Here is a 23,515-nt window from a genome sequence, read left to right as displayed (position 1 = left end):
GGCGAGTCTATTTTGAAGAAGTGGCGTTAGAAGAAGTTTAAGTTTAAAAAATTTGGCTCTCAAAAGAAATTTCCATCGTTGTACTGTTGATATTTGGCTCTGTTGAGTAATGAGTTTGCCGACCACTGACTTAGAATATGTAGCCTTTGAAATCTGATACTAAAAAGTATTTTTAAGGATAACTTTCAGTCTGTAACTCTGTTTTAACAAAGGCTTGTTTTCTAAGAATTTCTTGATGTTACATTGCTTGTGTACATTATAAGAAAATAGTTGGAAATACTGATGCTCCTAAGAAGGAAGTGGTATTTTAGTTAATAGAGGTGACCACAAAGCCCCAAAGTCTGTTTTTCCAAATCAAGTAAGAAAGCCTATGAGTTTCTCCTGTAAGGATGAAAATTTCCCTTTTACCTGAAGCTTTCGCCAAGTTTCACAGGAATTAGGTGATAAGTTGTATATGGTGTGTTTGACCTACCAGGTGACAGAATAAAAGAATTGTCAAGTTGCTACTGCATGCTGCTTCTGCAGGGTTGCCTCTTGAGCATTGCTAAAGCTTGTGATCAATCTTCAGCTTTGGAAAGGAGTTTCTTTTTCATTTGGCTTTTTCATCCTTGGAATCTGACAGGTGATAATTATCATCCAAATTTTACAGTATTAGAGAAAATAACTAAGTTAGCTTCTCAACTGGAAAACAAGGTGTGTGGAATGGTTCTTCATGCCAGAGCTCTTCCTTAGAGCCAAATAAGGAACATCTGCCACCTAATTTAACTACCATTTGCTCCTAGTTTAGCAAATCCCTATATCACCTTTGGTCCCTTCTTCTTCTCAGTAAGCATTATCTGTGGACCAGGTAGCTATAGGTAGACTGGACAGTTTCAGCACTTATTCTAGATGTTTTCCACCCTACTCACCAAACCACCTACCAGAGTGTGCCTCAGAGTACCCCCAGACCAGGGCTTTGTTTTCTTTTCAAGCCATGCATGACTCCTGCAAAAATGGTAATTGCTGTTCTTGGTATATATCTCCCTCCCTTTCTCTGTCTTCCCTTACCATCTCCTATCCAATTCATCATCGAATCCTGTTGATTTTAATCCCCAAATAGATCTTGATTCTCTTCTTCATCCTTAGGAAACAGTGGTTTAACCTTCCACAATTTTGAAATAAGAAATTGTAGGTTTGGTAACTTGAGATGTTTGGATTAGACCTAGATTTCTTGCTCCCTGGACTCTTCCTTGATGTGGGCCACAGATGACACGCTTAACCTCCCATGTTAGCGGCATCATTGTAACTAGAAGGATCTCATAAGGGTCTACACATTTACAACTGCCTACTGACTCTGTCTTTTCTGAGTGTAGGATATCACAAGTGAGAAGATCATTAAGATTATTTGGAAGAAAGTTATTTGGGGAAAGTATATTTCAGTTACTAGAGAATCTGATTTAAGGTGAAGTCTGACAAATGCTAATTCTTAGGCTAGAATTCTTCAAAAACTTAGTAACAAATGGCATTTTTGCTATTTGATGTAAATTGTTAATAAATACTTGATCTCCTGACACTCTGCCACCCCTCTCCCAGTAAAGAAATATTTTCCTCCCCTAGTGTTTCTCTTTGAGCAAATCTTACCTTAGTCCAGGCAGTTGCTTAAACAGACAAATCTAGAAACCCCTGGTGTATTTTTTTCCTTACTTTCCTTTTCTGTTTTCTCCACCCACTTCCCCCTCCCAAGTCATCATCAAGTCCTATTGCTTTTACCTTTCAAATAGAGCTCGAATCTTTTTATTTCCATTACTCTTACCTTATGCTGTTACCATCATCTCTCAATTTGACCATTGCAGTTGTCTCCTTAAATATATCTGTATTTCCTTTCATGTCCTCCTCCCACTATTCTTAGCAGTCAGAACAAATATTTTTTTAAAAAGATTTAAAATCTTTAGTAGCTTCCTCGTAGTAAAATAAAATCCAAAAATTCTTTTTTTTTCTCATTAAACTTTGTTATTTTAATGGGTCTCAAAATTCTGTGACAGATTTTTGGTCATGTTGTTTCCATTAAAAAGTACTGATTTTAAAAAAGAATAACTTAAAAACTGCCACCAAAAATTCTTATGGGGCTCACTAAGCCTGTCTAATCTGGCCCCTGCCTATCCTTCCAGATTCATCTCACACATATTCTAATTTTTACTGTGATCCAGATTTCTTTAGCCCTTTGGACTTTTCACCCTCTTTTCGGTTATAGGACCATTTCCTCTATTCATTCCTCCTCCCTCTATTCTTTGACTGACTCCTGCACATTCTCCAGGTCTCAGATTAAATGTCACTCCTTCAAGGAAACCTTTCCTGACACTATAATCTGTTAGGTTCCCCTCTGATACACTCTCATTATATCTTATGCTTTCCCTTCATCGTACTTGATATGGTCACCACAATTTGTAATTATTTATTTCTGTGATACTTGTCTAATATCTTTCTTTCCCCTAACTTTCTACTTTTCACCTTAACCCTCCGATCTCCTATAAACTCTCTGGTAGATATTACCTGTTTTGTTCCAACTGAATCTTTATTAAGTATCTAAAATACATTAGATCCTTAGTAAATACTTGTTGAATAAATTAAAGAATGAAGTTATAATTGTGCTTCACCATTTTAGTATTTTTCTTAGTGATTCAAAATCTTAAAATGCATTGGCTAGTGCTTTGGAGGATGCCAAGAGTGTAATTTATAATATCATATTGATAAATTAGACTCCAAGAATGTTTAAAAATAGAAGTCTACTTTTTTTTTTGTATGATCCTAATTAATAGATTTCTCTTTGGTCAGTGCTGATTATAACTACAATTCTTTTTGTTTTTTGTCATAGACGAAAAAGGCGTAACTTCAGTAAACAAGCCACAGAAATCTTGAATGAATATTTTTACTCACACCTCAGCAACCCCTACCCTAGTGAAGAAGCCAAAGAGGAGCTGGCCAAGAAATGCAGCATCACAGTGTCCCAGGTGAGCGAGGACTCCATTGGTCTGTCTTGTTTCCCCAGTAATAGACAAACCCTGTTCTTTCCTCAGAGCATTCTCGCCAAATTACATATCTATATGTTCCATCATCAGAGAAGACATAAAGAAAACATATTTCCACATTTTTATTTAAGCTTTTAAGTTTAGATAAATTTTTTTTAAAACGTAAGTGTCGCCGAAACCGGTTTGGCTCAGTGGATAGAGCGTCGGCCTGCGGACTCAAGGGTCCCAGGTTCGATTCCGGTCAAGGGCATGTACCTTGGTTGCGGGCACATCCCCAGTAGGGGGTGTGCAAGAGGCAGCTGATCGATGTTTCTCTCTCATCGATGTTTCTAACTCTCTATCCCTCTCTCTTCCTCTCTGTAAAAAATCAATAAAATATTAAAAAAAACAACAAAAACAAACTAAGTGTCAAGGAGACAAGATAGTCACCTGCCACCCTAGTGTAAATCTTTGATAGAAAGGACATAAACATGCCATGGGAAGAGATAGTTTAGTGGCATGTAGTCCTGCTTTTCCCAGTTTGGATGACTGGCTGAGGCTTCCTCCAGTGAGAAACCAATTTATTTGTTGCTGAAAAGAAATCTCTATATATAAAAGGCTAAGTGTCTGTACGTTCAACCAGTAGCTATGATGCGCACTGACCACCAGGGGGCAGATGCTCAACGCAGGAGCTGCCATGGTGCACACTGACCATTTAAAAATAAACGGCACCACGGACCTGGCGCCAACAAACCAACACTGGGCTTCTCCCAAGTGGGACACAGGCCCTGCCACTACCCCAGAGCAACACCCCACCAAATCACAGCCAACGCTGCCGAGACCCCATGGCTCAAAATGCGGCCCACAGCCCAACCTGGAAACAGTCACTGTGGGCGCCGGGTAATGACATCACGTAGTAATGCCTGGCTTCCTCTCCCTAGTGACTAGCCTCCTTGGAGTTTCTTCAGCCCAGGAACCCAACTTGCTTTATAGCCAGGTGCAAACATTTTACAGTTTAACCAAATGTTCGTGAAGCGTTTTCACATGCCTCATCTCATTTGATTCTCACAGAAGTCCTGGAGTAGGTAGATAGGAGACTCGGTGGAATCCTATTTTCTTTTCATTAACCAGAAAACAGAGATTTAGGAAGTTTAGAAACTTGACCTGACTCAAAAGAAGTAAGAAATGGTGGAACTTGAAAATAACTTCAGGTTTTCTCACTGCACAGAATATAGTCAAACACTGCTGCAGTTAAATATTTTACCCTTTGTTCTCCTTGTGTGACCTACAATAATAATCTACTTCGTGTTGATACTTACTGCTGTGTTGCTGACAATTTACCTGAAAGAGAAGTTGGGGTGCTTCACTGGGCTGAAAAAGTTTAGCTACATCAGAAAGCAGTTCTAATTAAGCAAGTTTATTCTATATATATAAAAGGCTAAGTTGACTCACACATGCACGATACATATAAAGCACTCGCTGGCACCAGTCGCACGCTTGTGTTTCGATCTGTCATTGTCGATCGTGAATTTGGTTGACACTTCTATTATAGAGAAAGGGCGAATAGCAATATTAAAATGTTTCTTCTAATTAATTTTCTTTCAATGTGCATGAATCCATGCCCCGGGACACTAGTTTAATATAACTCTTTGGTGAAAGCTTTGAGGAATTCACCAAGTCCTTTCTTGATAACCTTGCTATTATGATATTTGGGTCCCAATGATTTCTGTGCTTCCTTGTTATCCATTAAACAGAAAAATTAAGTTCATTTCTGTCACTGTTTGTATTTTGTTTTAAAGGTCTTTAATAAATTGTAGCCCTGAAGTTAGTTGTCATCATCTAACAAAAATACATTTCATTTTAAACAGGTATACTGATATTTACATTGGGGATTGCCAACAAATAAACAACTGTACTTCCTTTAAAAATAAGTATATCCAATTGGTATTGGCTTGAAAATACAGTTTTATTTAAATATTCATATTGATGCTTATAGATTTTCATTTGAATATTATTTCTTTATACTATGCATATGCAATAGTTACCAACCTGTTTTTGCAGTGGAGCTTAAGGAAAAGCTGACTCTTGCCAGAAATTTCAATGTTTCCTAGAGGTCACATAACACAAAAATTTTTAAGTAGTTTCTAAATAAATACTCCTACTCGTGCATCTGAAGTGCAAGATACTAAAGATCCCCTTCACATTCCAATGAAAGTCAATGTTATTTGAGGGAATAGGGGCTGGGTTGAAGATGTTATCCAGCTCTTGTCTTGGCATTAGTTTCCATAGAACCTTTAGAGCAAACTTAGATTTATAATTAAGATTTTATTTAATAGTTATTGTCATTGTCCTATATAGTGTTATTCCTTGATTTTTTCTTTTTTTGGGGGGTCATCCTCAGTTTGAAATGGAACATAGTCAATTTGAGTCACCAGCTTATAAAAACATGCATTTTATAAAACATTACAATCTGGGTTATGTAGTACTCATTGCCACTTGAAATACTAAGGAACAATATAATTTGCTGGATTAGACAGGACAGGTGAAATTAAAAGTGCATTTATGTCAAGTGGTATTTTCTGGAGTGTGTGCATTTCCCCAAACATTAGTGAAAGGATTGGGCTCATGCTGAACACCAGCTGATGATGCCAAGCCTGGTTTTCTGGCTCTCATAACAGCATTCTGACTTAGAATTCCAATGTTTGCAGGTCCAATTTAAAATAATGTGTTTTTGTGGTTCTTCTTTTCTTTCTTTTTTATTTCTATAACATATTTACCATTGGGAAATAACACAGATCATACACGTTTTTCAAAAACCGATATGCTCCTGGTTTTTCACTAGTTGCAGTATTAGTATTTTGTGTGCCATGTAGGGTTTGCTTAACATACTGCTGTGTAATAAGTGAGAGAAAAGTTTCCTCTGACTATTCTAAACTAGGGAGGTTTTGCACGCCTTCTAAAGTAGAATAGGAACCCATTCACTAGTACCAATGATTTTAATAAACAACAACTTAGTTAATTACTAAATTAATTACTTAGTCATTTCACTTATTTTCTATAGAAAAATGACTTTGTTAGGTTTTGAAGTTTTTTTTGTAGCTGCTTTAGTGGTAGAAATAGCATAGACACAGATATATTACTCTGTCTAAAAAGCAGTTCCTAGTCTTATTTCTCCCAAGTCAGCCTTTAAAATGCAGAATTTCAATAATCAGTTTAAATTCTGGCTATTTCTTCTCCTTTTTACCCTTTTCCTGCCTAAAAAGTTAATTTCCCCTTATCAACTCCTTCACCCTACATCACTGAAATGGGAACAATGCTGTTGTCATTTTAACTCTTGAAGGCATCAGTTACTAGCCTTATAAATTAGTGTCCTTTTGTTTAAATTGTTTAGAAGTTAAACAGAAAATGTTCTAGACCTGGCATGTTATCAACTTTCATATATATATATATATATATATATATATATATATATATATATATACACACACACACACACACACACACACACACACATATACACACACACACATATACACACACACACTAATAAAAGGGTAATATGCAAATTGGTCAGGACGCCCTCACAGTAACGACTGAACAGCAGGCTGCAGGGGGCGACAAAGAAGGCAGGGGGGAGTTAGTGAGGGATGACCAAAATGTGGGGTGACCAGGCCAGCGGGGGGGGGGGGGCAGTGAAGGGTGACCAGGCTGGCAGAGGGGGACGACCAGGCCGGTGGGGGGGGTGGGGGGAGTTGGCGGCAACCAGGCTGGCAGGGGGGGCAGTGAGGGGCGACCAGGCCGTCGGGGGGGGGGGCAGTTAGGGGCGATCAGGCAGGCAGGCAGGTGAGCAGTTAGGAGCCAGCAGTCCCAGATTGTGAGAGGGATGTCAGACAGGCTGGGGGTCGGGCCTAAACCAGCAGTCGGACATCCCCCGAGGGGTCCCCAGTTGGAGAGGGTGCAGGCTGGGCTGAGGGGACACCCCCCGCCCCCGTGCACAAAATTCATGCACCGGGCCTCTAGTGTGTGTGTGTGTGTGTGTGTGTGTGTGTGTAATTTAAACATTGTTTAAAATATGCATCATACTAAAATACAATTAAACTTAAAATCCAGAAATTCACTCTTAGGAGAATAGTGATTGGAAAGGGGACTGCTTCCTGATCTAAAAAATGATTCCATGGGTGTATTAACTTTATGTAAATTTATCAAGTTCTATATTTATGATGTGTGTTTCTTTTTTGTATATATATATTTCTACTTGACTAAAAAGTTTACTTACACAACAACAAACATGCCCTCATGGAACTTTCATTTTCCTGGGGGATATAAACAGATAAAATAAGTAAATGAGATGATAAATTAGAAGGTGATAGGTGTTAATGGAGAAAAATAAAGGAAGGGAAAGGGAACAGGAAATTCAAAGAATGCAATTTTTAATAGATTATTAAAGAAAGCCCCTCCTGAGATAACATCTTTTGGTAAAGATTGAAGCACATGAATTAGCAAACCATGTGGCTAATTGGTGAAGAACATTCAGGCAGAGGGAACAGTAAGTGCAAACATCTGAGGTAAAAGTGGCCTGAGCAGGTGGTAGAAACAGTAGGGGGTGAAGTCAAAGAGAATGTGAGGTCCAAATGATGCAGGGTTTTATAGACCACTAGAGGCTCAGTGCATGAGGCCCACCACTGCACGATCGGGGCCGGGGAACAACACAGGAGGTTGGTCAGCTGGGGAGGGACCATGGGAGGGCTCCAGGGCGTGTCCGGCCCGTCTCGCTCAGTCCCTATCGGCTGGACCCCAGCAGCAAGTTAACCTACCAGTCAGAGCGTCTGCCCCCTAGTGGTCAGTGCAGGTCATAGCGACTGGTATACCGGTCAACTGTCTGCCCCATGGTGGTCAATGCACGTCATAGTGAGCAGTTGAGCGGCCTTAGCATATCATTAGCATATTATGCTTTGATTGGTTGAGTGAACGACCAGGCACTTAGCATATTAGGCTTTTATTATATAGGATGGTAATGACTTGAGATTTTAAGGAAAACTGAGGAATCACGTGATCTGACTTAAGTTTTAACAGGGTCACCAAGGCAGCTATATTAACAATAGACCCTGGAAGCAAGGAGAAGCAGTGGCACCAGGTAGAGTGCCACTGCCTATTACAGAGTAAGATGATGGTGCCTTGAGCCAGGATGATGTTGTAGAGGTGATGAGAGGTGGCTGGACTCCAGATAATTGTGAAGGGATAGCGAGAGGTTTTCTGATAGATTAGATTAGGCTGTAAGAGAAGGAGAGTAAAGGATGACTAATTTTTGGCCTGAGCAGTGGAAGGATGGAATTGTCATGAAATGTATTGGGTAAGGTTTGGGGAGGAGCAGGTTTTGGGGAAAGATTAGGAGTTTGGTTTTGGACATATTAATATATATTGTCGTTTTAAAATTTACTGTACATTATAGTATATAAATAGGCTAAATAAGTAAAAAATTTACAATTTTTATTAGTCCTACATTAATTTATGCTAATATATTTTAAAGATAAATATCCTTAACATGGAATTATAGGCAGATCTCAGAATTTGAAATCTCTGCTGTCCTAAGGCTTGATTTGATTAAGCTGGAGTTCCCCTTTTACATAACACCCTGAAAATTCACAAAAGAAAAAATTATTTCAAATGTCATAAGCCCTAAGAATCATACTTAAATTGTCACATATTCTTAGTTAGTGGAGCAGATATTAATATGCTTTTACTTTTTGGAATAGAGCTAACTTGCACTGATTATTCAAGTTAGCAAGTCACAAAAATCTCCATTGTTCTCCTGATTCCATTTTTGAATTTAAATAATTTTGGCTGTACTTTCTGTGCTAGAAGTTTTTAGAATGAAAAATATTAACTTATTCTTCATTGCTAGTCTAATTGAAATATACTGTAAAGGAAAGATTGGCTTTTTTTTTTTTTTTTAACAGATGAGAACCTGAAATGGTAAGAAGGTTAGTTGGCAGCATTAAGATTCATTCTTTCATTCATTCGTTTATTCAGCTAACGTATTTTTGAGCCTTGACAGTGGTGCACAAGACCCACTTTTATAAATAGTCTGTTGTGAAGAAAAGTGCCTAAAACCCTTACAGATGAGGAGACTAATGTTCAGAGAAATTAATGATTTGACAAGAGACACGGGTCTTCAGGAGGGCTGGAGGTTCTTACACAGAGGTTCTTGATAAAAAGGGAGAAACTGGATTTTTACTTTTTTCCAGCAAGAGGCAGTGTGATTCCTCTATCCCTGAGGCCTCAGCTGCAGAGTCCTGGTTTGTGAGGCACAGGCCAGAGCTTATATCACTAAGGCTGCATCATTCCCCCCTAGTTACTTCAGAGACTCCAGGCTAGTTAGTAGTCTGAGATCTCCTTACTCATTAAACTACTAATTCCAAAGCAGTGAATATTCAGTAAGCTAATTAAAATTTGTAAGTAAGATTTCCTTATTAAAAAATGTATTAAAATAAGAAGAAGCCTGTTAAAATAATAATTAGAACAGGGGAAAAGATGACTATCAAATTACAGTATCTTTTTCAGCTATCCGTAAAGGCCTTTTTAGTTACTTTGGCAGTAGATAGAAGGCAGAAATAGATTGTGCTGTGAGTATGCAATTGGTAAACTGGAGACAAGTTGAAGGAAAATGGCAGCTATTTTGTTTAAGTGGTTCTTTCACACTGTCTTAAAAGAAGGCTGCAGACCCTCTGTTCTATAAAGGCTCTGATTGTGTGTCCTAGTGGAGATGGGATATCATTAAACAGTGTGCAGAGAACAAAGGAGCTGGTTGTAAAAAGATGGGAGCTTTGAGGATGCTGGAACACTGAGTATAGATAAGGAATATCTGCAAGATTTAAAGAAAACAAGGGAAGCCTCTGATGTTTTTGTTGTTCTCTACAATCTGCACTATAATTAGCATGGTCCCTAAAGCTCACTCCAGTGATGTCAGGTATATATTTACTTTACAATTGACTTTTTTAAAGGGCATCTCCAGTACTCATTTAACATGATACCCAAACTAAGGAGAGATAGAGACTGTTTCCACCTTAGGTGTAGTTTTTGAGTTTTTCTATACCATACAAGAAGCCATAATCAGAATCATGGTCCCTCTGGTTTTTGTCCTTGTCACCTTCTTTTGCCTATTTTTTCCTTGTGAGTATTCCTTCAGTCTCCCCTTGTGCCTGTCCCTGATCATTGCATCTCACCTTTCCATGGCCTTGCTTCCATGAGGCATGTCAGACCAGTAGGCAAATATATTGGGGGTCCCAGCAGAAAACAGATGGCACACTTAAATTAGAATAATTTGAGGAGAGTTTAATAAAGTGACTATGACAGAAGTATGGACAGAGTGTAGGGAAACCACTAAGGATAATACTAGTAATGCTTGGTTCTGTTACCCAACCAAGACATAGAGGTGTGTGGAGAACAGTAACTGAGACCTTAAGTAAAGGCAGTATTACAGTGAGGGAGACAGGGGAACAAAGACTTTGACTTTACTTTCTTCTCTTCTCATCTCCTACCAGTGACTTCCTTTGGTTAGAAGCTTGAGGGCTTTTGTGTGCTAGGTATTGTGCTGGGCACTGTGGCAAACAAAGATGAATAAGATAGGGTTCTTTAGCCTTAGAAATTCTGTCAAATCTCTTGGGGGAGACAAACATGTACTGACAGGATACAAAAGTTACCTGGGAGAGTGCACAGGTGCCTATGGGTTTATGTTCTACTGAGAGGATAAGGAAAGTCTTTCAGCTTATTATTAGCTCTGTGACCTTGAGCAAGTCATTTAACCTACTGTGCCTCATTTTCTCATATATATAATTTGGATAAAAATAGCATGCATTTCATAAGGTTATGGGAAATTTGGTTCAATAAAATATGTAGAGCACCTAGCAGAATGCCTACCACAGAGTAAGAAGATGTAACAATAAAAATTATTATGCTATTTCTCTTGCCTTGAATGGTCTAACCCTGTCATCGCTACATAAACATAGATATCTTATTAATTACTATTCAACACTCATTTCAAATGTCAGTTCTTCAAGAAAGCTTTACTTGTACTCCCAGTTCATATTCTTCATTATATATTCTCATAGATTCTTATACTTTTTTTGATAGTATTTATCACAATTATAACTACAATAATGAATTGTTTAATGCTGTTCCCCTAATAGATGGTGAATTCCATGTTGATAGGGACTACGGTCTTATTCAGTATTATATTCTAAACACCTAGCACAATGTACAGCACATAGACACTCAATGAATGTTGAAGAAATGATTTAGGTAAAAAGTCAAGCTTGAGCTTGATTGGGGAAGGTCTGCAATTATGATACTTAAATATTTAGATGTCTGCAGTGATGCCTGCAATTTTGAGGTTGATCAGTTTACATGTCTGTTTTGCATTAATTAATTTATTTATTCAATGGTATTTATGCAACTAGTGATTTCTGGTTACTATGCTACATATCATAGTGAGTACAATAGAGATTCTGTCCTTGTGGAGCTTATTCTAATGAGAGAAGGATAATTGAGATATATAATTATAAATAATAACATATGCAATTATTATATTATGGTGATAAGTGCTATGAAATGAATTATGGGAGATAAGGAATTCTGGGTTGAGGTATATGATTAGAATGAAAGATTATCCCAGCACCAAATTATAAGATCAATTTGAGGGGGAACCAATAGAATGAAAGTGACTACATAAATTATTGGTATAATTCAGGCAAGAGGTGGTGAAGATTCAAATTAGGCCACTGAGAGTGGAAAATAGGGATGGATTTGAAAGTATTTTGTTGGTAGAACTGATATTTTGGAGATTGGGTAAATAATTGGATATAAATTTAATGTTATGGTAATAAGTGCTATGAAATGAATTATGAGAGATAAAGAATTCTGGGTTGAGGTATATGATCAGAGGCAATCCAATGGCCTAGGCTTGTGACTTGCCCTAGCTAAGCTCTGAGCCCAGGAGTGGAAGAGGGTAAAAGAACTAATGGGTTACAGTAACCCCACTGGGACCTTGTCAGATGACTGGGCTGAAGATCAAGGGAGAAAAGTTCTAAAGTAATAGTTTCCTTTTCTCCCTCTTGATTCCCTAAAGTTAGATATTTAGGAAATATGGCTCTGCAGGTACTCCATATTTTTTTAACCAAAACTAAATTTTGTTACTTGTGTCCCATTTAGGCAGTGGTACCATTATTTCTTATTACTCATTTTGAGAAATTGGTACTTTAACTCCAGATGATTGTACATACTTAGTATAGGAAGATGCAGAAAAGTCACTCAGACTCCACTCCACCATTATTAAGTAGCAGTGTGACCTTAAGCTAATTATTTAACCTGAAGTTTCCATTGTTTGATCTGTAAAATTAGGATAATGATATTTTCAGCAGAGATTTGAGGGCTAAATGAGATCATATATGTTACAGGGCCGGCCATATCATTAGTGCTTGATAAATGCGAATTTGTCACCCACTCAAACCAGTTTTCTTGCTGGGTATGTTGTGCATACAGAGCCTTGTAAAGGTGCCAAAAGAAAAGGGAACAGAGGCTCTGCCCTCCAGCAAACAAGTGTGCAGGCAGCCCTAGCCCTTCATAGGCTCCATAAAGGTGAGAGCCCGGGAGCCATGGGATGGCCAGGGTTTGGCAATGGGGTTATGTCTATTAGTCTTTGAATAGACCGACCTACCCTTGGTGTGTTTTTTACTCTAAAAATGTATGTGATTTGTTTTTAGTGAGAATTAATTATGTATGTTGAAAGGGTAATATATGTTTTGAGGACATTTTAAATAAATTCAGTGAAAATTTCTGGATTTTTAAAAAGTAAAGAAAACTGGGGTATGTATTTGGTAGGGACTGGTATTTGACTAAATAAGGGTTTCCACGAAACAAAAGGCTTGACTATAGAACACTTAATAAACTTGGATGTTTTCATTTATAGGAATTAGATTGACATGACACTTATCTAGACAAAAAATCTGGCCCATTATTGTTCATTAGAGAGTGCTCTTGAGTTTAGTTTTCGGATGCTGATCTTTCACCTGGTAAATGTCTCCACCTCTCAGTGCAGCTCATGGGAGGTAGTTTCACAGTTGAGATGTCAGTGTTTCAAAACCTGCCAAAGGCTTTCCATGGAGCCTATGAAGGAACCGATTCAGTTGTACACCTAGCACATTTTACTTTTTTAAATGAGAGAATTTTAAAGAAAAGCATCTTTAACTGAAAATAGCATCTGTGGTCATTTAGAGCCATCCCTGAGCACGTGTTTTAGGGAGACGAATGGTGTCATCTCTTTTCTATGTGCTGTGGCCGGGAGGCTGACGTTTTATATACTTTTGCAGATGAACCTCTTTGTGAATGTCATGAGTAGTTATCAGTCTATCATGCATAGAGTAGAAAGGGCAAAGCCAGACTGTGAGGGTGTCAGTACATTATGGCAATAAAATTTTTCACAGCCTCAAATAAAAAAAATATAGTACTTGACAAGTGAATCTGTTTTAAATTATTTCAAATACTATGGAAACTGAATTTCTATTGTTCAGTTCTCCCATTAGAAGTGGGTTGTGTTTCAAGTTGGTTTTTAAGACAATTGTTAGGAATTTGGAACTTATTTTCTAAAAAGAAAACAGATGATTTGGATTCTTGGGCTAGCCCACATTTTAACAATAAAAGAGCCAAAATATTTTGCACTGAAAAGGTAGAATGTACTTTTATAGCCTTAGCCATTTAATACAATGGAAAAGAAATAAAATTGAGTAAATATTTTTTGAATTTTTTAAAATTAAGAGTATTAATTAGAAACAGCTTCTACTAGATAAGGGATAGTGGGAAAAGCACAGGAAAGGCTGTGTGACCTCAGGCAAGTTACATAAAGTTTCTGACTCTGTACATTAGTAAAACTGGGTCTTATCTAAATAAGATAATTGATGTAAAGTTCCTGACCCAATGGCTGGCTCATAATGCAGTCTCCATCTAATGGCTGCTGTTATAAATATAGGTATAAGTAGGATATAAACCCAGGTTTCCTACAAATTCTAGGTCCAGTGCATTGTCATGCAAGTGGCTGTCATGTTGGGGCAGGAGTGAGGAGGGACAAGGAGGCATAGGTAATATCAGCTCCTTATGCAGAGTAGTAGCCCAGCAGGTATGTGCAGACAGGAGCTCTATATTCTCCTCTGATAGGAAGTTTATTATGCTGAGCACCCCCTTTTCTCTTCTCTCTCTCTTTTTTTTTAATTGAAATTCTTGATGGTTGAAAGTATTACATATGTCTCCTTTTTCTCCCGTTTACCTCTCCCTGGCTGCTCCCACCCTCCAACACCTGCCCTCACCCGCCTACTGTCTGTGTCCATTGGTTTTGCTTATATTCATGCATACAAGTCCTTTGGTTGGTCTCTTGCCCTCCCCCCCAACCCTCCCCTGCCTTCCCTCTGAGGTCTGATGGGCTGTTCCATGTACTCATAGCCTTTATCCCACCAGCACTGGGAACATGGACTGGCTCTCCCCAGAATTCAAAGCTCCTGTGAAAAGGGAGACCTGACCTGACCTTTGTGGCTACAGGAAGAAAGAGGTCTTTGTTGTTGCTCTTTTTAAAAAAACACCACACCTGTTTTTATTGATTTTTTTTTTTTGAGAGAGAGAGAAGAAGGAAGAGAGAGAGAGAGAGAGAGAGAGAGAGAGAAATATTGATGATAGAGAAACATCGATTGGCTGCCTCCTGCACACCCGGGATTGAACCTGTAACCAGGGCATATGCCCTGACCCGAAATCGAACCAGCGACCTCCAGGGGACTATGCTCAATGGGACTATGCTCAATCCACTGAGCCACACTGGCCTGGCTATTGTTGCTCTTGTTGCTTGTTTGTTCTCAGAAAAGGGAGAGGTAACATTTATTAGGTGCCTAGTACATCTCAGGCATAGTCCTGTGTATTTTAACATGTTATCTCATTTAATGTTCATGGCAGCCCTGTGAGTAGTAGGCATCGCTATCCCGTCTTGTACATCAGGAAAGGAGAACATTAGATGACATGACCTTACCAAGGTAACACAGGGAAAATCACAGAGCTGGGTTTCACACACAGGTCTGTCTGGCTCCTAATCCCTTGCTCAGCTACCGTCTGGATTCTCAAGGGAATGCACACAAGTGGTTATCTATAGTATGTCCAGCCGTTCTGTCCTTACAATGAGTGTGCATCCTTGGGAGGGCGGGGAGTAGGATAAGATTTAGTTTATTAGCACCATTAACTTAAAAAATTGAATAGTCTTTGGCTTCCATCCCTCATTTTAAATTGAATCACATAATGGGGATGAAACATATTGATTAGGGAGAAACTATTTATTAGAGGTAAAATTGTTTACCATGTAAATATGCTACATGTTCCATTATACCCGACTTGGCATTTCAGCATTTCATAATCTGTTGCATTTAATTAGGCACAGAACATAAAGTGTGCAGCACAAGTAAACATGGGAACCACAATCACATATTTTTCTAAGATTTGTGCTTCATAAATTTTTAGTTTGCTAATCTCAATAATGATGTTTTAGTGTCAGCTGCTTCTTTTCCAAACAAGTGCTGATCCTCTCCCCAATGTGTTTTATGCAGGGAAGCAAAACTGAGGAGCGCTAAAGTTCCGCACTTCTGCCTCTCGAAGATTAAGTCTTTACATAATAATTTTTCTCTTTTAAAAATTTAACATTGTTATTTAAATGATAAATAGAATTTAAAATGTAAGATGCAACTAATGCTAATTTAAAAATTGCCTTTCGGTGATGGTACAGACATTGTAGATGGCTTAGCTTTTTAATTTGAGCATGGAGTTTTTCTTAAATGCAAAGCAGTCTGGGAAATTTTAATCACTTGAAATTTACAAAATGTCTGATTTTAATTATTTCAAGAGTTCTTGGGCCTGAATCCCCTCCTCCAGATAGAATACAGGAGTGGAATTGCTGGTTCCTGGAGCTGTGTGGGCTGCACGGGGCCTGACACTCTCATTCTTAAAGATTGTTAAAGGAGTTCTCAGTGATTGCTTTAAAAAGCAGATTGGTTCCCTTTTCCATTGGAAAGTACATTTTTTCCGATTTAAAATATTCCTTATCTGAAATCTCTTTGGATAATACTTGAAAACATACAGGAAAGCACAAAAATAGAAATTTCTTATAAATCTACTCAAAGGATTAGTACATGTTTCCTAGTAATCTTTTTTGTGTACACATGCATGTGTGTATATGTGTACATGTGCCCAGCTACATATGTCTATGTGTGACTATTTTTTAAATTGATTTGAGAGAGAGAGAGAGGAAGGGAGGGAGAGAAACCAATTTGTTGTTCCACTTATTTGTGCATTCGTTGGTTGATTCTTCTATGTGCCCTAACCTGGGATAGAACCCCCAACCTTAGCATATCGGAATGATGCTCTAATTAACTGAGCTATCCAGCCAGGGCTATGTGTGACTATTTTTACCCCCAAAAAGTTCTTAATGCTTATGCAAAGAAAGAAATTGCCCTTTTCATCCTCTTTATATTATGAATATAAATATTCTTCCTCAACATGATTTTCAGTCAGTGATCATATTCTATTTATACAGAAGTGTTATAAATTAATCTCATTTTTTCAGCTATTAAATGTGGGATTGTAGCAAATCTGTTGGCACATATATTTCTAAATATTTCTTCTAGACAAATTCTCAGTAAGGCTGTCAGAGAGTATATACATATTTGCTAGCTTACTCTTCAGAAAGGTTATGCTAAATAATAAGTAAGCTGTATCTACCCGTTAGGTTGATTTCTCTAATCAGAACGTTTTTGAGTTCCTGAGCTGGCAAATTTGTTCTTTGTCTAGCTCCAAAAAGTCTCTGTGATACATAGAAGTGGTTGCCTGCGTAAGCCCTGTTTTTTGTAGCTGAAGGTTTTTACTAGGCACACCCCATCCAAGGGGCTCTCACACAAAGAAGTTAAAATGTAATCAGAGCTAGTCTGCTCACTTAAGACAGCAGTCTCGAACTAGGGTATAAATGCTCCACAACGTAAGTGAGGATTTTCCAAAGGGGACTAGGGCGCGCCTGGTGTTAGGGTTCTCACTGGCCAGCTTTCCGTAGGTGTGTATGTACTCGTTCCTAAAATCCAGGTGCCTCGGAAAGTTGCTGTGGTGGGAAGCATGTGTGGGTTTCCTTTTCCCTCCTCCCCTTTCCCACTTGGCCTTTTTCCACTTTGTGAAAGGAATGCTCCCACCCAGTGCAATGGCTTATTGCCCCAAAGAGTGGGACCTTCCCCAGTGCCCAGCAGGGGATAATGTGAGATATCAGTGATAACCAAGCCTCCTTCAGTCAGCATTTTATAACTCCACACCCCTCTGATTAGGAAATGCATGTGTGATAAAACCTTACTTTCCATGGTCAAAATAAGTTTCTATTTATCAAAACAAGTATTTGTATTGCTTTCATCAATTTTAGACTAACTGTAATGATAACTTAATCCAAAAGGATATGTTAAACATGTAAAGCCTTATAATTATAGGAAGTAACATTTAAAATTTTCAATTTCCATATATTTCTATCATAGAGCATTAAAATATGTTTATTAAGATAATGTGGGAGGGAAACGAAATGAAAATACTCTTCCAAGAATAAAAAAGGACACAAAAATTTTAACTGTTAAAGAAAAGCAAGTCTATGTATTTTTAAAATTGCTTTGCTACTTAGATTTGGTTGGATACATTTTAAAGAACAGTGTTACTGTTTTATTTCAAAATGTCAACATTCATAACAAACTGAAATAACATTTTTTTTACAGCTACATAAACTCATAATGAAAAATTATAGATGCCAACTTTAAAAATGTGCAAAGGAGGAAAAATATGTGAGTGGGTACCTGATTTTTCTAAATTTCTTTAGGGCGTTTTCCAGCAAAAGATGTGTAGACCACTGATACAGGACAGGCACCTGGGTGGAAAACCGGCCTCACCTGGCCTCAGGTGGCCTCACCAGAACCCATTCTCCACTGTACGTTTAGAAATCTCAGGCTCAAGCTCCGTCTTCCCTCTGCTTAGCTGGCACTTACTGAGCCCATGGGGGGCGGGAAGGGTGTGAGACAGCCTACAGAACCCTCCTCAGGCTTCCCCTTGCCTAGAGCATGTCCTGTTCCTTAGCCAGAGCCAACCGTCCTTCAGGTGCCTTTCATCTTCTTGCTCATCCCGATACCCATGCCCCCCCCCCCCCCCACCTCTCATTGCTCCCTCCTTCTCCCTCACAGAAATGTTCCTCACTTGTTAGCCCTCCACTCAGATGTCACCACTTCTATGTTAACGCTCCTCTCCTCGAGTCTCCTTTCCTCTTTCCCTTAGAATGGTTTCTCCTTCCTCTTTCACTACAAAGAGGGGTTTAGAGGTTAAGAAGAGAATTAAGTTAGAAAGTAGAATAAGTCTCTGGGATCTTGGAGAGGTCTAGGGAGAGGGAGGCAGCAGCTTATGTTTTTGGTTTGTTTGTATCAACACAGCTTCTAGAGGTTTGTACCTCTGAAATGTGGAGTCTCAATAAAAATGCTGTTGAATTGAATTGAACCGAAGCTGAGGTCCAGTTCAAGTTCCATCTTACTTCGGGAGTCTGCTCTGATTTTCCAGACTTGCTGGGACTTCTTTTCCTCCAATATCCTGCTGCATTTAGAATCTGTACTGTACAGCTTGGTGTGTGATCATCACTGCCCTGCCATTTTCCTAACTATTTTTGTGTCTAGCATTGCTTTCATAGTAACCATATTGTAATTCGAGGCAGGTAGAGAGGTCCATGTGTATTTTTTCACCTCCCCACGGCACCTAGTACTGTAAGCAGGTCCTCGAATAACATTATTTTGTTCAATGTCATTTTGTTATTACATTGAGATAGCATAGGAACTTAACTCTTGTTTATATCAATTAATCTATGGTAAAGTTGGTTTTATTCAACGTTGTTTTGCTTAAAGTCGCAGAACCTGTCGACAACCTAAAGTGAGGCCTTCCTTACTGCATTGGCCATATAACAGATATTCAGTAAACATATCCCAACTGATTATACAATGGGAAAGAAAGGTGATGGGAAACCTGAGGTTGAAATCTGGATCCATCATACTTTGCCCTGTGATTTTGAGCAATTTGTGTATAGTCTGGATCGCTTGTTTCTTCTTTGATAAAACCTGGGTGGTAGTACTAGGTAATAGTTACCAGGTAATCACTGTGCCAGAATCATGAATGCACCCAACAATTCTATGAGGAAGATATTACTGTTATTCTTATTGTATATGAGAGGAGACACAGAAATTATTAGAGTAACCTGCCCCAAATGCTCAGAGTAAGTGGCAGAGTGTGGATTTGAAACCAGACCCTGAGTCCCAAGCACTTACCATATGTGAGACTGCCCATATCTGACTTTTCTAATTCAGAGGTGAAGATTCTAAGTGAAAGGTCCAAGTACCTTGTTGAAGAAGGTAAAAAGGCAACACAGAAGTTGAATTTGGTTATATTTGCAAAAGAGTTTTACTCCTTGCCCCTCCCTGTCCTTCCCCCCTTACCCCAGCTTTATTAAGAGATCATTGAGCCCTGGCCAGTTTGGCTCAGTGGATGGAGCATCAGCCTGCAGACTGAAGGGTCCTGGGTTTGATTCTGGTCAGGGCACATGCCTGGGTTGTGGGCTCAGATCCCCAGTGGGGGGCGTGCAGGAGGCAGCTGATCAATGATTGTCTCTCATCATTGATGTTTCTATCTCTCTCTCCCTCTCCCTTCCTCTCTGAAATCAATAAAAATATATATATATAAAAGATATAATTCAGCACTGTTCGTGACCTGTGGTCGTGCTGTGGCTGACGGGTTCCATTCCAGTGCGACAGCAGCCCCATGGCCACGACACTGACTGACTGATGGTGGCTGTCAGTTTCAGGTCTTGGAGACAAGCATGGGGGGAAAAAAAAGATATAATTGACACATAACATTGTATAAGTTTAAGGTGAACAACTGTTGATTTGATATAATTATAAATTGTAAAATAATTGCCACCACAGTATTAGCTCCCACCACCATCCAGTCACATAGTTACCATTTCTTTTTTGTAGTGAGAACATTTAAGAACTACTTTGTTAGCAATATTTAAGTATATGATACAGTATTATTAGCTGTGGTCACCATGCTTTACATGAGATCCCCAACTTGTTAATTTTATAAATGACTAGAGGCCCGTTGCACAAAGATTCGTGCAATAGGCCTTCCTTCCCCTGGCTCCCGGCACCGGTTTTCCTCCGGCACCCGGGACTCAGGCCTTCGCTCTGGCTGCCGCCTCCCATCTTTGCTCTGGCCAGAATCTTTGCTCCTGCCGGAGCCTTCAGTCTTCACTCCATCGGGAGCACTGCTCCTGTAGATCCCTCCGCCCTCCCCCCCATAGCAGGCCTCCCGCCCTGCCCGGCTGCTCTGCACCTGCATGTGTGCTGCCCAGAGGCTCAGAGCTGGCTGGGAGGCGGGGCCGTCCCCATCTTTGTTGGGCTAATTTGCATACTCACTCCTGATTGGCTGGTTGGTGTCGTGAAGTGATGGTCAGTTTACATGTTTCTCTTTTATTAATGTAGATGTTTATACCCTTTGACCAATATCTCCTTCCCCATCCTCCTCCCCCCCCCCCAACTCTGGTAACCACCCCTCTACTATCTGTTTCTCTAGTTTCTGTCTTAGATTCACATATAAAATCATTTTTAAAAATATTTTTATTGATTACAGAGGAAGGGAGCAAGATAGATAGAAACATTGATGAAGAGAGAGAATCATTATTCAGCTGCCTCCTGCACACCCCCCACTGGGGATCGAGTCTACAACCTGGGCATGTGCCCTGACCAGGAATCAAACCATGACCTCTTGGTTCATAAGTTGAGACTCAACCACTGAGCCATGAGGCTGGGAAAAACATTTTGCTTTTTAAAAGCAATTGGCAACCTGCAGCTAGATGAGGTTTGGGGAAATGCATGGCTATAGTAAATGGGAGAGACCGGAAGCTTTTCTGGCCACTTCTTGGCTTTGCAGAAAGGCTCCAGAAAATTAGCAGCCAGCAAAATGTTCACTACTCATTCCCCTGATTGCCAAAAACTTACAGTCTGGGAGCTGATAGCAATGAACATCAGTGGAAGGAAGAGAATACTTATGCTTTTATTCTCGTTCTTAATTGATTTTGAAATTCTTGCCTGGCCCTTTGCCTTCTGCATAGTCCAGAGTCATGAATCCTTGACACGTGGCTCAAAAGAGAAGCACAGGACAGTGTATTCCCTTTCCCTCCACCAATTTCCTGCCCACGTTTCTATTCAGGGACCTGTGTACACACCATCCAGTTCAGAGATGAAGCAAGCTCTGCTCACTTAGTGCCCCCTGTGTACTGCCTGGCTCCACCGAGAGCGCGTGTAGGAGGGGCCACATGTGATGTGAAGCTTTGGGGGCTTCCTACTGGGTGATGATAGGGGTTCTTTGGCAACTAATTGTATCCATCTGTTTTTAAAAAGGTGAAAGAAAATTCCTGAACTTAGGTGTCCATTTATACATTAATTATGTTGATCTCATTTGCAGCAGTATGGTCTTAATAGCTGTATTGCTGCAATGCCCAAATCTGTGATATCAGAATGTGACGTGCATATTTTAATTTGAGAAATAGTTTAACATTTTTAGATATTCATTTAGATGTGGTTATGCAGGTTAAACATAAGGTATGATCACTGCTTCTTTCATTGCTTCCAATTAAACCTTGCTTGTTAGTTTAACCTCTAGGTAATCCCATCAAACAATTGATGTCAAGGAAACACTGCCCACAGTAGCTTCGGATGAGTGGCCATTAATTTTAATTGCCTTGATATTAAAGATTAAGAAGTATTGGGACTAGCAGAATAGAAACGATCTGATGTCAAGCAAACCCACTTGCTAAAGCTTCCCCAGGCTGCTGGTGATATTAAAATTTTACTGTGAGAATTAAATAAACCTTTATTAGTGATGACTGTTGTTTGATTGGTCCAGGGGTAAGCATAAACACAGGATTCTTACATATCTAGAGATGAGACCTTCGATGGTACAGAGATTCCTCAATTATGAAACTGTTAATAAAGCTGTAATCTGATTTTCCAGGCCAGGTTTCATTAATGTATTATAGCTTCTCTGATTGTCAAGGTAATATTAACTACAAAGCACAGAATCCAACAGAGAATTGTTTAGAAGAGGAGAATTCTAAGATGGGCCTTTGTTGCTAAATTCAGAGTTGGGGAATTTTCATTAATTATGCTTAATAAATGCCAAATTCCCTCCCAACCAGGAGTATCTCCCTTTGCACTGTAGATATAGTCAATATTTAACTCTTTCAAAGGCTTGACAGTCTTATTCAAACAAGCTAGAGTAGTAGCATATGTTGAACATTTGTATGGAAATGTCTTAGAAATTTAGAACTGATATTCTTCATAGAAGTTAGGGATAGAGATGGAAATCTGGGAGTCATCCATAACGAGATGATAATTGAAATTGAAATAGTTGCTAAGGATTAGCTTGCTCAAGGAGAAAGAGAGAAGAGGGCCAAGATCTAAGTGTTGGAGAAAACACACACACACACACACACACACACACACACACTCACACACACACACACTGGTGTCAGGGAAGGAGAAGAAGCAGGAGCATAATCTCATAGAAACCACACCCCAAAAAAAGTGAGAAGTGGTAATCACAAGTATCTGACACTGCTGAGAGGTAAACAAGTTGAGGAGAGAGAAAAGGCCATTGGATTTGGGACAGGTGTTATGCCTATTGTAACCACCTCGATCAACTACCTAGGCCTTGAGATTGTTAAGATTAAATGAGCCCAGCCTGCGTGGCTCAGTGGTTGAGCACTGACCTATATGAACCAAGAGGTCACGATTGGATTCCCAGTCAGGGTACATGCCCAGGTTTTGGGCTCAATCCCCAGTGTAGGGTGTGCAGGAGGCAGCCGATCAATGACACTCATCATTGATGTTTCTATCTCTCCTTTCCCCTCCCTCTCTGAAATCAATATATATATATATATATATATATATATATATATATATATATATATATATGTAATATTCTTTTAAAAAAGATTAAATGAGAAAATGTGTGCAAAGGACTCTGCATAATGCTGGGCAGGCACATAGGAGATAGTCATTAGATGATAGTTATGATAAGCACTGCTATTTGATATGAAGGAAGAAAGGGATACATGCAGTCCTGTAGGGGAAAGAAATGGTGGTGGGACAGAAATAGCTATGGAGTCCTGATCTTTGGCGTTTTTTCTTCCTGACAAGTTTTGGCGTGTTCCTGACTGATGATCCTGTGCTCATGGGAGCTGCATGGCTCTTCAGTGATGTGCCTACATGTGTGTGTGCACACAGTGGTGCCCCAGGAGGGAACAGCATGCAGGCAGAGGCAAGGCCAACATTGTCTTCCTTGTGTGGCTCCCTGGCCAGGGTTCTCTGGCTTCTTTTAGAAGGATGAGTGCCATGGGTTGA

The 23,515-nt window shown here is 39.4% G+C and overlaps 1 protein-coding gene across 2 annotated transcripts in view; it reads left to right on the top strand.

Annotated features, from left to right (window-relative positions):
* PBX3 (PBX homeobox 3) overlaps positions 1-23,515 on the top strand; it is a 186,099-nt gene that overhangs the window by 154,785 nt on the left and 7,799 nt on the right. For both annotated transcript variants that reach the window (XM_079791412.1, XM_079791411.1), the window contains exon 5: positions 2,852-2,987. In XM_079791412.1, coding sequence (XP_079647538.1) covers positions 2,852-2,987 — 136 coding nt within the window. The remainder of the gene's footprint in view (positions 1-2,851; positions 2,988-23,515) is intronic.

The sequence above is a fragment of the Cnephaeus nilssonii genome (assembly GCF_951640355.1).
Source record: "Cnephaeus nilssonii genome assembly, chromosome: 14".
Lineage (NCBI taxonomy): Eukaryota > Metazoa > Chordata > Mammalia > Chiroptera > Vespertilionidae > Cnephaeus > Cnephaeus nilssonii.
Note: the sequence above shows the minus strand (reverse complement) of the source record. Positions and strands in the feature narration are given on the sequence as shown.